The sequence below is a fragment of the Bombus huntii genome, chromosome 4, assembly GCF_024542735.1.
Source record: "Bombus huntii isolate Logan2020A chromosome 4, iyBomHunt1.1, whole genome shotgun sequence".
NCBI classification, from domain to species: domain Eukaryota; kingdom Metazoa; phylum Arthropoda; class Insecta; order Hymenoptera; family Apidae; genus Bombus; species Bombus huntii.
The window spans coordinates 9,179,887-9,193,381 of record NC_066241.1 but is presented as its reverse complement, the minus strand read 5'-3'; the positions used below and the strand labels follow the sequence as shown (position 1 = coordinate 9,193,381).

Here is a 13,495-nt window from a genome sequence, read left to right as displayed (position 1 = left end):
GTTACACAGGAGACCGGAGTTCGACTCCTCATTGGGAATCAATCTGTCTTCTTATCCATCTGCCGCCGCTAGATGGTTATAGTGTTCCATGATTCTATGGTGTCGGTCAAACATCTATTCTAATAATGTTTATGATTAGATATGATAGTTTAACTAGAGTAGATATATTTATAATGTGAGTTACTTGTATTTTACATACATTAGCAGCGAATTTAAAGTTAGGTACGAAATGAAATAGATTATATTGAAATTTCTTTTTATTATATTATAATGTTATATATCGTAATTTAAAAAGAAATCTATTGCAGAGGTTACTGTAAATGTTGTAAAAATAAAGGTTAAATTTAAATAAAATAATTTTGTTAATGCTAACCAATTAGATCATTCAAAAACGTACTATATACACATGCACATGAAAATACAGTAATATGATGTGAGACATATGGTTTGAAGTAATAATAACAATAATTTAAAATAGCGAAAAATAATTAAATAAGAATATAAAATGTCGAGACGTCCAGAACATCTAGCACCACCTGAACTGGTAAGAATAAACATTTAAATTGATTGTGACAGTGATGTTTTTATCTGTCTTCTTTTTTATTGCAGTTCTACAATGAGTTAGAAGCTCAAAAATATACGCAAAAGTAAGATGTCTAATAATGGTATATTTCTTAATTATTATAGCCTTTGACTTTAAACAAATATATTTGAAAACTTGTTCTCCATAGTTCTCGAATGATAGATATACAAAATCAAATGTGTAGACGGGCCATAGAACTTCTTCTATTACCAGAAGGTAAGACTTCTTTACTCTTAGATATTGGTTGTGGTTCTGGTTTAAGTGGCAGTGTAATCGAGGAAGATGAACATGTATGGATAGGAATCGATATATCTTCAGCAATGCTTGGCAAGTATATCGAAAATTGTATACTTTCAATAAGATAATATTTTGTTTAATTTTAACTATTTTCATTACATGTATCCAACAGGTGTAGCATTAGAAAGAGAAGTAGATGGAGATTTAATTTTAGGAGATATGGGCCAAGGAATGCCATTTAAAGCAGGATGTTTTGATGGAGCAATTAGTATTTCTGCATTACAATGGTTATGTAACGCAGATAAAAATTCACATGATCCATCAAGACGATTATATAAATTTTTTTCTACCTTGTTTTCATGTTTGTCGAGATCAGCTAGAGCTGTGTTTCAATTTTACCCTGAAAATAGCGAACAGATTGAATTAATTACAACACAAGCAACAAAAGCAGGCTTTTATGGAGGCGTAATTATAGATTTTCCAAATAGTACTAAAGCAAAAAAATACTTTTTAGTTTTAATGACAGGTGGACCTTCTGTTCTTCCACAAGCTTTAGGTGTGAATGAACTTAACTCAAATGTCTCTTACACATCTAGAAGGTTAAGTTCCGCATTGCTTTGATTTATGTTAAATTATTGCCCAGTTTCTAATTTTATTATAGTTATTTAATTTGATCTCTTTGTTTCTTCAGGGAACGGATGAAAAAAACCAAAGGCAAATATCTGAAGAATAGTAAAGAGTGGATTATTGAAAAGAAAGAAAGACGTCGAAAACAAGGAAGGAAAGTTCCAGAAGATTCAAAATATACTGGAAGGAGAAGATGCGGGAGATTTTGACAAACACTAGTCTGGTCCTCATTCATTTTTGAATTTCTAGTTTGAGAGAATAAGCATTTATTTACTAAACAGGCACAGGCATATTTGACTTTGTTCTTCAAAAAGGAATTGTTCATAATAAAAAGAAAGAACTTAACCTCTTTCAGATCTTTTGTCTTCTACATTGTCAACATTTATACATTAGAAGAAAAATATTATAAGAGAATAATAGAAATATATAGATATTGTAAAAGAATTAAAATTTACCATTTGAATATTGTATAAAGACAAACAACACTCCTTGTTCTATATATGTATTTAAAAATTGTCTACCTTATATTGTACAGTAATTTAATCAGGTAATAAGAATTTAGCCATACTTCTGCGAACATCAGGGTGTAAAGCTTTTTTAAGTTCTTCTCTATCTAACCAACAGTGCTTTACATTGGGAGAAATATCTCCACTTATATATTTTGCTAAAAAGTAGAAAATTTTTGCTCCATTTTGGCCTTTCTCTTGTATATTTCTAGGATACTTATATTGATAAAATCCAATTGGCGCATTGCCATAAAATTGTACTTTGATGTTATTTCCGCACAATTCTTGTACAGTTCTATATGCAGTCTGAAGTGGTAGAAACAAATATTTTGTTGGTATTTACATAAAAAAGATTGTAAAACAAAAATAAAAGTCATGTAGTTCTTACTTGTATCATAGTTTCTCTATGTCTTCTTATACTTTGTGGAGGAATCCAGAAATTAGAATTGCCAACTTTTTGTTCTACTAATAACATTAAATTTTTATCTAGCTTGCGTTTCAGTGATACAACTGCATTATCTTCTTCAACTTCTATAATTACAGAAGTTGAATGTAGAAGGTATTATAATTACCATTTAGAAAAATAAAATCATACATAGATACATACCACTTATTCTTGAAGCAAATTTAAAGTTTTTGAATTCTTCTTCCCAAGAATCTTCAATGTCTTGTATTGTTTCCTTAGAAATAATATTATCTGTTTTTCCAGCAGATGCCTGTGTTCTCTGACTTTTGTCCTTTTGTTTTCGTATTTCAAAGTCTGATATCATACTGTTTTCATATTCTTTCTGTTGTAGCATGTTTTGGTATCTTGTTTCTATATCTAGCATGGGTTTTGTAATTACTGGATGACGTTCTAAGCAAACAGCACTTAATAAATCCCATTTTTCTACAACGTCTATGTCTTCTTGCTCTGATAATGTTCGAGATATAACCTTAGATGTTGATGAGATACCTATGTCAAAGGTTTTCTTTAAAGGATGGCTTAATAAGATTGTACGACAATAAAATATATTCGATCAATTTATAAAAAACATTTTAAATAATAAATACACCTATAACAAATTAAAATACATTAAAATTACCTGGTGTTAAAAAAGGTAAACCATTCGATGTGCGTAATGTTATAATTCTTCTAAACATCATTATTCCATACTTTGAGAAAAGAAAAGTTAAAAGTATATTTTTTAATTAAAAAATAAAGATAAATAAATAACAAATAGTAGTAGAAACTTTCACAAAACTATATATATGTAGTAATGTTGCATTACCGGCAACTACGATTTTTAGATTATAAAGTAATTGATACAGTGATCACAATACCAGCTGATACTATAGCTATTATAACTTATGTCGCATTCTCATGATTTTCCTAATTTCATTGGCAATCCGATATTATTCAAAGGACTTTCTTTAACAAAAACAACACGGTACAAAAGCATAGAAATTAGAGATATACATAAGCATATCCCTATTCACAAAAGTGAAAGTTTGACATTTGTTTTAATATAGTGATAAAAATAAACAACATATATACATCAAGTGAATTCTTTTATGTTATTGTCATAACTTCTTCTTCCAAGTATTGACTTGAGCACTATTTTATGAACACTATTACGCGATATGATATCAATCAATTTTACAATGTAACGTATGAAAAGAATTGATAAATATTACTGCATTTTACAATAAACTATCACCACAGAATCAAGAAGTAAGTTGTCCAGATTTACTTGAAACAAAAAATCCGCTTATTATCATTCTATTATTGTTATTATTCTTATTTTAATGACTCCTGATTCTTTATATAAACGACTATGAACGAATATCAGGCTTAAAAAATATAGTATTTTACCTAATATAATATTAATTATAATATATTATTAATATATATATTATGATTAATATTATAACGATAATATGAGCACTAGCTGATTTATTTACATGATTGATAATAACATAAATATTCCTTTCTCTTTTCACATGAAGTTGATGTTGATCTGGTATAAGTTCAATATATGTCTTAAAGGACGTATACAATCCATATCGTAAGGATTTTGAAATAAAAGACAAAAAATAAAAGCATAATTTACATAAAATAAAGATCATCATGATTGGACCAGATTTACCAGAAATACCACTACCTTTGAAAAATATACAGCAGTATCTAAAGATAGCATCACAGCATGACCAACGAGATCCTGTTGTTGGTTATTGGTGTATGTATTTAGTTTCAACTTAAATTGCGTATAAAGAATAATTGTTACAAATAAAAATCATTTTAAAAGCGGAATTATGAATTTTTGTCACAGGTCGGGTGTATGCCTTCCAAACAGGATTCAAGTTATCAACCAAAACTGCAAAAGAAACAAATTTTTTAATGGAATTAATGGATTGGTTAGAAAAAACTAAAAAGAAATTACACGATAATGAAGCTATTACAAATGATGTAGCTGCCCAGGCTCATTTAGAGAATTGGGCATTGAAGCTATTTCTTTATGCAGATAAAAATGACAGAGCTGCTAATTTTGAAAAGAACGTAGTAAAAAGCTTTTTTACAGCTGGATTACTTTATGATGTATTAACTGTGTTTGGAGAGTTAACTGAAGAAGCTATACAAAATAGGAAATATGCCAAATGGAAGGCTGCATATATTCACAACTGCCTGAAGAATGGTGAAACACCAATTCCAGGACCCATGCAAGAGGGTAATGAGAATGATGATTTGAATAAAAATATGGAAGAAGGTAAAGAAAACTATAAATAATAGTATATACATATGCACTTTATATTCAGAAAAAATATGTACATATATAGATACATATGCATATGTATGTTTGCATATAATTATGTAATATATTTATTTCTTTGTGTAACAACAAAGGCTTATATTTTAATACAACAACAAAATTCTATCATTTTGCTCTATTTCATCTTTTTCATTACAGATTCACTAATAACAGAGGCAAAAGAAGATGATACATCAAACGCAGATGAATTAGTTGGTACCCGTAATACTAACCCGCCTGACGCAGTACATGGTACAACAATTAAAGACAATATCGACAAATGGTCTTCTGGCAATAAAGATTGCAAAACTCTTATGGAAACAGAAGGTATATTGAAAGAAAGTAATTCAACTAAATTGTATTGAACGCTTCACGACTTCGCATGTCAGCCTTGCACAGGGGCCATGCTAATCTTCTTTGTATCATTCCAATTTTGGTACATATATGTACCGCTGAATCAAGTACCAATATTATGTTATTACGTATTTGCGCTTGTTAACTGTACATATTTAACAGGTGGAGTTGAATTGTCAGTGGAGCAAATTGGCAAAGCACAAAAATTTATTAAATGGGCTGGAAGTGCTTTAAATTACGACGATGTGCCTACAACTGTATTGAATCTTCGAAAGGCTTTACATCTCTTAACCACTGGTCAAGAACTTGAATGATCAAAACTAAGCTTGAAAATGTTGATGAAATGGATTATTTCATCTAATCTGATAAATGATAAATTTTATTGCTTCTAAACAATAAAGTAGATACGAATATTTATGATTTAATTAATGCAAAAGTAAAAATGATAAGTTATTTATTTGAATTGTTCACATTATTACAGCCACACCAAATTAAACATATTTTTGAAATATAAATTTGTTTTGTAGAGGCGTATAAAATCGATATTATTATTTAAACTTGTATTATTGTAATGATTGATATTGTAGTTTCAAATATACATATATGTATATATATATATATATATATATATCGTCAAATTTTAATATCACAAAACAAATTATTATACATTAGTGAACCTATAAAGAAGATTTTCACATAAAAAAAGATAATTAAAAGTTCAGAATGGATCTTAGTAAAATGAGAATTACAATGAAAATGAATTTCTTTTCTATTGTAGTCAAATGTCTAAACTGACTTAGTTTTGTGTGTGTCTGTGCGAATGCGCGCACGCGCGCGCGTGTGGGTAAATGTGTGGGTGCGCCAGATTCATAAATGGTTTCTGTACCATTTCACGTAATTAATACTTTAATACTTTGTAATAAAAGTATTATTGTACATACAAGTGAGTGTGCTTTACCACGTGTTTCTTCGCTATTTTAATTTTCATATTACCTCGTAGGTATCTTTATTTAATTCAATTATCTCTGTCGATTGTAAATTTAATATTTTAAAAAACAAATACATTTTTTCTTATAAAAAAAAGAGATATCAGCAAACCATCTTTAATTAAATCAAAAATTATACATCTTACGATAGTGGTTTAGTTTTAATCGCTGATAATAGGAAGTGCGTTCGTATTGCTTAAACTGTTTGTACGAGTAATTTTTAATTTGTACATTTTTAGTCGCTCTTGTGAAAATACGTGTCTTTTTTTCTTTAAAAAAAAAGTAAAAGTATGGATGCGAAGAAAACACGCATGTGCATTACACTGCAACGATATTCTTTTAGTTATCGTCTAAGGGCATTTACATCTTAATACGATATCAAGGAGAACACATTGATTCAATTGGCAGTTAATACCTTGTGCTTGAGCTAGTATTTCATGATTCTTTGCCGTTGATTAAATTCTTATAATGTTGACTAATAATGATAGAAATTCATAGCTCTCGAGGTACTCGAGATTTAGAATGCTTTGAACAAATTCGAGTGCTGTCAGCACGAAAAAGTAGCTCGTGATGAAACGTAATAGGATTGAAGCATAACTTTGAAAGAGAGCATTTGATATGAGACGTAAGAAACCATACACACAAAATTAATATCGCGGAGCATAAGGAATTAAAGATCGAACGAAATACTTCTTTGCTGCGTGTATGGAAAATTATTTCATCGTGATTATTACGTGGTACGTAGGCGATAACTGACTTGATAACCAAAGTCTTAATCGTGCGAATACATATAAGAATCTCGAATTCAATCTTGTTTTTTACTTTTATCATCTACACCATTCGCCGTTACCGGTTGCGTGTCCTCTCGTCTAAGTTGCCAATCTATTACTAGTCGGCCTGTTAGCATGAAAAAAAATACCTAAAAAGCAAATATATAGTTATATTTTTATAAGTATCTGTTCTGTTTAATATATCGATTTCTTTTATAAATTTTATTTTAATCTTACTAGTGCTGGCGCAATCCTTTCAAACTTGTCATTCACCATGTAGTGAGAGTACACAGCCATTAACATCAATAACAGTAATATCGCGTTCGATGCATTTTTTATTTTGTCTGAAAGAAATCGAGAAGAAAACAAAGCAGATAATACGTAGTTGAGGTAATGTTTCCAAGAGGAAAAGTTACCCTAATGCTAGCGTATGCAGCTAATTCGTGTATTTTAAAGGAAAGCGGAACGAAATATTTTAATTATATAAAAAAAAAAATGTTCTCTTACGACTTGGAACTATAGCCATTGCGAGTCCGCAAATAATTTCAAGCGATCCGACAACTCTTCTGTACCACTTACTTGGTACTTTAAAGTCCAGTGTACCGGACAGTGGAAATACCTTTGCGTATTTCACATATTCTTTTCTCTGTGAACATGATAAAAAAATCAACTGATTAATTCATGTAACGAACACAGAAATGGTGGTGGAGGAACGAGTCGGGTTGAGAAAAGAACGAAACGTTCTTATGAAGAAAATTGTCACAATTTCAATCTAGTAAACATATGCTGGCACTTGAAGCAATATTTTTGGCGCGTCACCAAGCGGTTGGTTGATAGTTTACTATAACTTTGGACATTGGGTAACAACGAGGGACGAAAATAATCTTCTAACGAGATTCATCGAAGTGAGCGAATTAAATTCAATTTTCATCACATTTCAAAAAAATTTCGGATACTTTCACAATATTAATTTATTTTATCTCTTTATCAGGAATACAGAAGCGAAGGAAACTTAAATAACGATATGAAATAAACACTTATTAATAACGGGTATTTGACTAGATTTTTTGATAAAATCTGAAGCTCTTCCTTCGTCCCTCTTGTTTCGTTTCCGAATTTGTACACAAAAACTATTATAGATTCATATTTTTCCTTAATTTTCTTTGCTTATTTTTCATTGTATTTTCTGTTGAAAATTTTCTGTATTTTTGTTGAAATTTTAAAAAATTGTGTAAGAAATAGGAAACCAACAAAAATGGAAAGGATAAACAAATATCTATATAAAGAAACATAAAACGTGAAAAAAAGAGGAAAGATAAGAAATATTCGTAGATGTATAAAAACACATGTATTTTTTATTTGATACATAAAAATTGCAGAAACTAAACAGTCTATTGTTATATATTTTGGATATCTAAATAGAGAACGAAATATCAATTGTCATTAGAAAATAAAGAAGGAGTAAATGTTAAAAAGAACGGAGGGTATAGAAGGAATGATTGATAAAGTTGACAGGCTGTCATAACAACGCATAGTTAACACGCGGTGCGTCTAACAGACGAAGGCTAGACACACCAGAAGGAAAAAGGTGAAAATAAGAATGTTTTACATGATACAACGATCACTGAGAATAAAAATAACAAAGAGTGATATTTCAAAGACAAATGAAAAACAAAAATGAATGTTAGACGAGGGTGAAAAGCCCGATTGAATGTCAATTGAACATGAGAGTAGGGTGAATTGTTACATAATTATAGAGCAACTGCTCACCAAGTCCTTATGAAGATCCTTACTAATATGAGAAGTCAGCTTCATAGTACCGACGAAAACGAAGAATATCCCAAGTAGAACTGAGAGAGACTTTAGGACGATCGAGCCCATAATTCGACAGCTGAACACCGTTAGCGACACGAACGTGTTAGACGTACGGAGGAATCGATTCGGAATCTAGACTGGACGAATGACTCGTAGCCGCGAATTCGTTACGCGCGACTCGTGCAATCTCGGTAAACTGTCTTTTTCTGTTTTTTCTTCTGTTTTTCCTTTTTTCTTTTTTTCCTTTTTATTTTTTTTCTTTTTTGCCTTTCTCCTATTTTTCTTTCAACTATACATACCTACAGAGTTTATAAATACATTCGTTCAACGATAGTGTTTCAAACAATTATTCGAGTCGTACTTAGTACTAATTAGATACTATGTATGTACACGATATAGTAGCAATGTTCATACTTGTTCTTTTCTTTCTCTTTCGGTTTGATTTGGCCTATTCCGACTGCGACAGCGCATAACGTGTGCGATACTAGGACGCAGTGCGTCGTGTCGCGTCGCGTCTCGCCGTATCGTATCGCGACCCACTGCGTCGCCGTTACCCTCTTTCTTACAATGTAATTGGTGGTGGTCTTTCTAGAGACACGTCGTATAATCGTCATAGGCTATTGTAATTTTAACTAGTACCTCTCGTGCCTTTATAATATGCAATCTCTGTTGTCTTTTCACAGATCCCAATTACAGTTTGAGCAGGGTGCAATGACACGAATTAGAATAACGAAACGTATTCTTTTGATAAAATAGATAAAATATCGTACGATTTATTGACGAAAGAAACCAGTGTTGCATATATTTTCTCTCGCTAGTCTTCGCTAATCTCGCTAGTGTGACAGTCTATCGCTCTGAATTTTGCAAATGCATCAATTCGTATTATCGAATTTGTAAATTACATTGAAAAATCAAAGGTAAAAGGCAATTTGGTTGAAATTTATTTTAATTAACACTGTTCGACAAAAAATCCTATGCTTTACATTAGAATGTACATCAGTATATCGTAAAAATATAAAACACCCATTTAGAAGCGAAAATTGTTATTTCATGTACATTATATTTTTTATGTATTATTTACAAAAGTTTATATAGCATTCTCTCTGATAATAATGACGCTACTTTTGTGTATTGATTAATTTTTTGTAAATGTAAACATTTCGAGTAATCGCATTGTGTATTTCTATTTTGAAAGAATCACATTCCTCAATATATGAATGTACTGTTCAACTCATTATTAATATTATCATCATAATGGTAAGAATAATAAATGAGTAATAATGATCAATGCTCATTAACATTATCATTATTACTTTTGAATATTACTGCTGTTATTATTATTTATTTGTAGCTTTAATGATTGATCAACTCGTGTTTGCCATACCATGGCCATTTGTTTTTACAATATTTGTAATGGATAAATCGACACTATGATTATGTTTGTTATTTATGAGAACAGTCATGTTTGCATTACTGTTTGCTAAACAAACTGGCTTCTTGCGACGCGCGAACACAACAATCTTCCCTTGAACATTCATCGACGAAATTTTCGTGCTTCTGTCATCGTTTGTACCTTTTATTAATGGTTTTTTACATTCCTTTAATTCTATCTCTTCTGTTTTTCCTGCATATTTACTACATTCTCTTTCTCGCGTTATTCCCGTTATAACATTTATATTTTCACACTCGTCTTTCATTATCTTCGTCACATCTTCGGAACTATTTCGATTAATCTTGCCTTCATCACGATTATTGGAATTATCGTAATTATTCCTAATATCATCATTGGTAAGATCAGCGGTACTCATTCTAGTATCATTATTTTGTTGCTTGAATTCCGTCCCTTTAGACGTTTCGGAAATAACAGAGTTTTTTATTAGGGTGTTCTTCAAAAATTTATCCTGAGCTTTTGACTGATCCGATGTTTGTTCCATTTTGTCGTTTGACAAACAATTATTTTTCGTTAATTCAGAGGAATTTAATTCAGTGCTGTCATTTTTTTGTAGTATGACACAATCTTCTTTTGCATCTTTCAAAGAGGTCATTTGCTCTGCAGTATAGTCATCCTTGGCGACATTGTTTTCGTTTGACGTGACGGCATCGATAACGTTTTTATCCGTTTGATGATTTTCACTGAACGAAATAATTTTTTTTGGTGAAGCATTTAGCGCATCTGTTTGTTCTTCCTTTTTCGTTGATTTTAATTGCGAGTCATTGGAAATGTGAATGGTATTCGACGCTCCCGATATGTTCTCCAGCATTTTATCGCACGTGGATGCATAATCGCGAATAAATTTTTCAATGTTCTCCACGTTTTCTACGCTTTCAATACTCTCTTTACTTTTGTGACTTTCGTTGTCTGGAATACATGTGATGTTGGTATCTGAGATTGGAATTGTTTGTAAAGTATCGGAAGGTATTTTTAATTTCTCCACCGTTTCATTTCTCACAGTATTGTATATCGAATTCTTTATCGACGTATTATTTACCGTGGAAGGAAGATCTTCCGGTAGTTCTTTACCGGTATCTTGCCGATCTTTCGATCCTTCGCATTTATCGTCCGCATCTTTAAGTGGACTATTATTTGAACTATTTGAACTATTTGAAATTTCACCATCTTCCAAATCTATGAATGAATTTTTTAATTCTTCTTTGGCATATTTCCGTAATTCATCGTCAATTTCCAACTCATTTCCTGTTTGTGTAATTTCAACATCTTTTCTATTAATTCCTCTTGAAACTTGAGAATGTTTTGGATGCTCGATCAAATTTTCTGCATTGATCTTACGATATGAACATTTGCTATGTTCATCGTGTTTATCTTCATCGTATCGTTTAATCGATTTATCAACATTCTTTAGCCGTATTTTTCGTGACTCGTGTTCGTTGTAATAATTTTGAGTTTTTTTTATATCATCCAATTTCTGACTCGCTGAAATTCGATCAACAGTAGAATGCTTCGTTCCGTGGACATTGCTGGAATCTTTCTTAGAGATTTTGGACTTGTCTGTCGCACCGGTGCTTCGAAAATTATAACGTTTCTCAAACTTTTCATCGTAAATGCTTTGCTTGCTATATTGATTTCTTCCGTATTTGTCTTCCCGGTTTGACTTTGTATACGGTGTTGATCTCACACGTGATCGATGATCATCCATGCGATAATATTCTCTTTGCTTATCTCTATGACTACGATGTTCACTATGATTGGATCGATAATTGTCTCTGTCAAAAATCTCGGTACAACGATAACTTATTTCTTTTTTATCTAAAATAGACGTTGCACTTTGGGCAGACTTGTTGCGTCGTTTCGAGGAATGTTCATTAATATTTCTTCTATCACATAATAGGTTCCTCTTATTTTTCGTATCTTTTTTCTCATCTTCTCTATTTGCATCGTCAACCAAGTATCCATGTTTCTTTAGATCTGTGTTCGAATTGCGAGTGTATTCTAAACTTTTTATGTTATGCTCTTTTTCTTTAGAATGAGTGGAGTTGGTATACAGAAGGAGCATGGATTTCTCCTTAGATTCAGAGATGTTATCTATTTCTTTTTTTGTTGTTTCAAAGCAATGTTCTACTTCACTAGATTTTATTCGTTTCACATGAGCGTGCCTGCTTGTTTCTTCACTTGCTCTCTTTCCTGTATGAGTTGTACTATTGGTAAATATTGGCTTTCGCTGAAATATAGAACTCATCTCGTTTTTATTGTTTGATTGAAGATCTTTTATTGTACTTCTTGAGTCTGTTAAAGGACTTTTTACATGTTCGCCTCCTTTATATTGCGTAATTGCGGGAGACTGAATTTCTTTTATATTACAATAGTTAATGTCGCTTAAGAAACCATTTTCTTTGTCACTTTCAACTACATATCCTTTACTGGTTTTATTATCATTATCACTGCTACTTAACTTATTCGATTGTTTATCTTTCTTTTCTAAATTCTGTTCATCTATCATCCTTTTTAGCAATCGTTCACCAAAGACAGTGATCGGAACTAAGGTAGACTTATTTTGTTGATCCTTGCTTTGACTATATAAACTGTCTGCTACCAACGTTTCATTACCATTTTCATCAGCAGGAAGACAAATATCAGTTGGTTTGTGATATATATTTACTACAGTTTCACAAACATTAGATTTATGATTGACACAGTCATTTGTTTTAGAATACATGTTTCTTCTGAATGTTATATCATCTAATCTGTAATAATTATATCATGTAGAATATATTTTTAAAATGTTAGGAAATTATTAGTTAAATCTACTCACTTTTTTCTTAACTCATCTATCATCTTATCCTTCCGTGCAATTTCTGCTTTTGCAGTTTTCAATAATGAAAATAAATTACTTTCCAAATTTTTATTAACCTTTTGAAAATTCTCTAATTTTGTTGTGAGTTCTGCAATCTGTTTTTTCAAATTTACTTGTTCCTCCACAATATTTTCTCCGTTATTTGACACAAACTGAAATAGTATAATATATAAAATTTGTTGTTTATATTCACCGTACTTTATACGATATAAGAATAATAACGTATAACTTAACCTAACCATAAAGTGCAACCAGATTATATTTTGTAATACTTACGTTTTGATGGAACTCTGTTCCAAAATCTGGCAAATCTTCATAAATATCGATATCATCCTCCATGCTTTTTACTGATTTCTATAATAAAAATTTTGATTGAAAACACATATTCTATTATTGATATAATTTCTCCATTTTTATCAGTCACGTCACGAGGTGGATCTTACATATACATGTATTTAGTGTGATGTCCACTGAAGGACACGTATCTCATCTGTATCTTCTTATATTTCTTGATCATT

The 13,495-nt window shown here is 30.9% G+C and overlaps 5 protein-coding genes, 1 long non-coding RNA gene and 1 other non-coding gene across 8 annotated transcripts; 3 read left to right on the top strand and 4 right to left on the bottom strand.

Annotated features, from left to right (window-relative positions):
* The first annotated feature begins 54 nt into the window (after positions 1 to 54).
* LOC126864841 (probable 18S rRNA (guanine-N(7))-methyltransferase) lies at positions 55 to 1,801 on the top strand. 2 transcript variants are annotated; one of them, XM_050616670.1, is made up of 6 exons: positions 55 to 222; positions 309 to 544; positions 610 to 647; positions 732 to 910; positions 993 to 1,419; positions 1,512 to 1,801. In XM_050616670.1, the coding sequence occupies exons 2-6, from the start codon at positions 506 to 508 to the stop codon at positions 1,654 to 1,656; spliced, it is 828 nt and encodes a 275-aa protein (XP_050472627.1). In that variant the 5' UTR covers positions 55 to 222; positions 309 to 505; the 3' UTR covers positions 1,657 to 1,801. The 2 variants fall into 2 exon arrangements, with proteins under 2 accessions (XP_050472627.1, XP_050472628.1); XM_050616671.1 differs by lacking the exon at positions 55 to 222 and having other exon boundaries at positions 229 to 544.
* Positions 1,802 to 1,933: 132 nt separating this feature from the next.
* LOC126864842 (39S ribosomal protein L46, mitochondrial) lies at positions 1,934 to 3,263 on the bottom strand. Its single transcript, XM_050616672.1, has 4 exons — positions 3,039 to 3,263; positions 2,561 to 2,908; positions 2,342 to 2,484; positions 1,934 to 2,259 (listed from the first exon to the last, which is right to left on the bottom strand). The coding sequence occupies exons 1-4, from the start codon at positions 3,097 to 3,099 to the stop codon at positions 1,987 to 1,989; spliced, it is 825 nt and encodes a 274-aa protein (XP_050472629.1). The 5' UTR covers positions 3,100 to 3,263; the 3' UTR covers positions 1,934 to 1,986.
* Positions 3,264 to 3,496: 233 nt separating this feature from the next.
* Positions 3,497 to 6,156, top strand: LOC126864840 (vacuolar protein sorting-associated protein VTA1 homolog). The gene is made up of 5 exons (XM_050616669.1): positions 3,497 to 3,667; positions 3,943 to 4,172; positions 4,266 to 4,700; positions 4,902 to 5,069; positions 5,259 to 6,156. The coding sequence occupies exons 2-5, from the start codon at positions 4,064 to 4,066 to the stop codon at positions 5,408 to 5,410; spliced, it is 864 nt and encodes a 287-aa protein (XP_050472626.1). The 5' UTR covers positions 3,497 to 3,667; positions 3,943 to 4,063; the 3' UTR covers positions 5,411 to 6,156.
* Positions 5,097 to 5,207, bottom strand: LOC126865360 (U6 spliceosomal RNA). Its single transcript, XR_007689516.1, has one exon. It is a non-coding gene; the product is annotated as a U6 spliceosomal RNA (small nuclear RNA).
* On the bottom strand, positions 5,534 to 9,443 carry LOC126864859 (novel acetylcholine receptor chaperone). The gene is made up of 4 exons (XM_050616713.1): positions 8,623 to 9,443; positions 7,360 to 7,498; positions 7,090 to 7,196; positions 5,534 to 7,001 (listed from the first exon to the last, which is right to left on the bottom strand). Exons 1-4 carry the CDS (start codon positions 8,731 to 8,733, stop codon positions 6,888 to 6,890), a joined length of 471 nt encoding a protein of 156 aa, XP_050472670.1. The 5' UTR covers positions 8,734 to 9,443; the 3' UTR covers positions 5,534 to 6,887.
* On the top strand, positions 7,505 to 7,903 carry LOC126864873 (uncharacterized). The gene is made up of 2 exons (XR_007689361.1): positions 7,505 to 7,757; positions 7,844 to 7,903. It is a non-coding gene; the product is annotated as an uncharacterized LOC126864873 (long non-coding RNA).
* A 142-nt stretch (positions 9,444 to 9,585) lies between the features above and the next one.
* Positions 9,586 to 13,468, bottom strand: LOC126864797 (uncharacterized protein PF3D7_1120600). Its single transcript, XM_050616557.1, has 3 exons — positions 13,254 to 13,468; positions 12,936 to 13,129; positions 9,586 to 12,867 (listed from the first exon to the last, which is right to left on the bottom strand). Exons 1-3 carry the CDS (start codon positions 13,314 to 13,316, stop codon positions 10,032 to 10,034), a joined length of 3,093 nt encoding a protein of 1,030 aa, XP_050472514.1. The 5' UTR covers positions 13,317 to 13,468; the 3' UTR covers positions 9,586 to 10,031.
* Between the last annotated feature and the right edge of the window lie 27 nt (positions 13,469 to 13,495).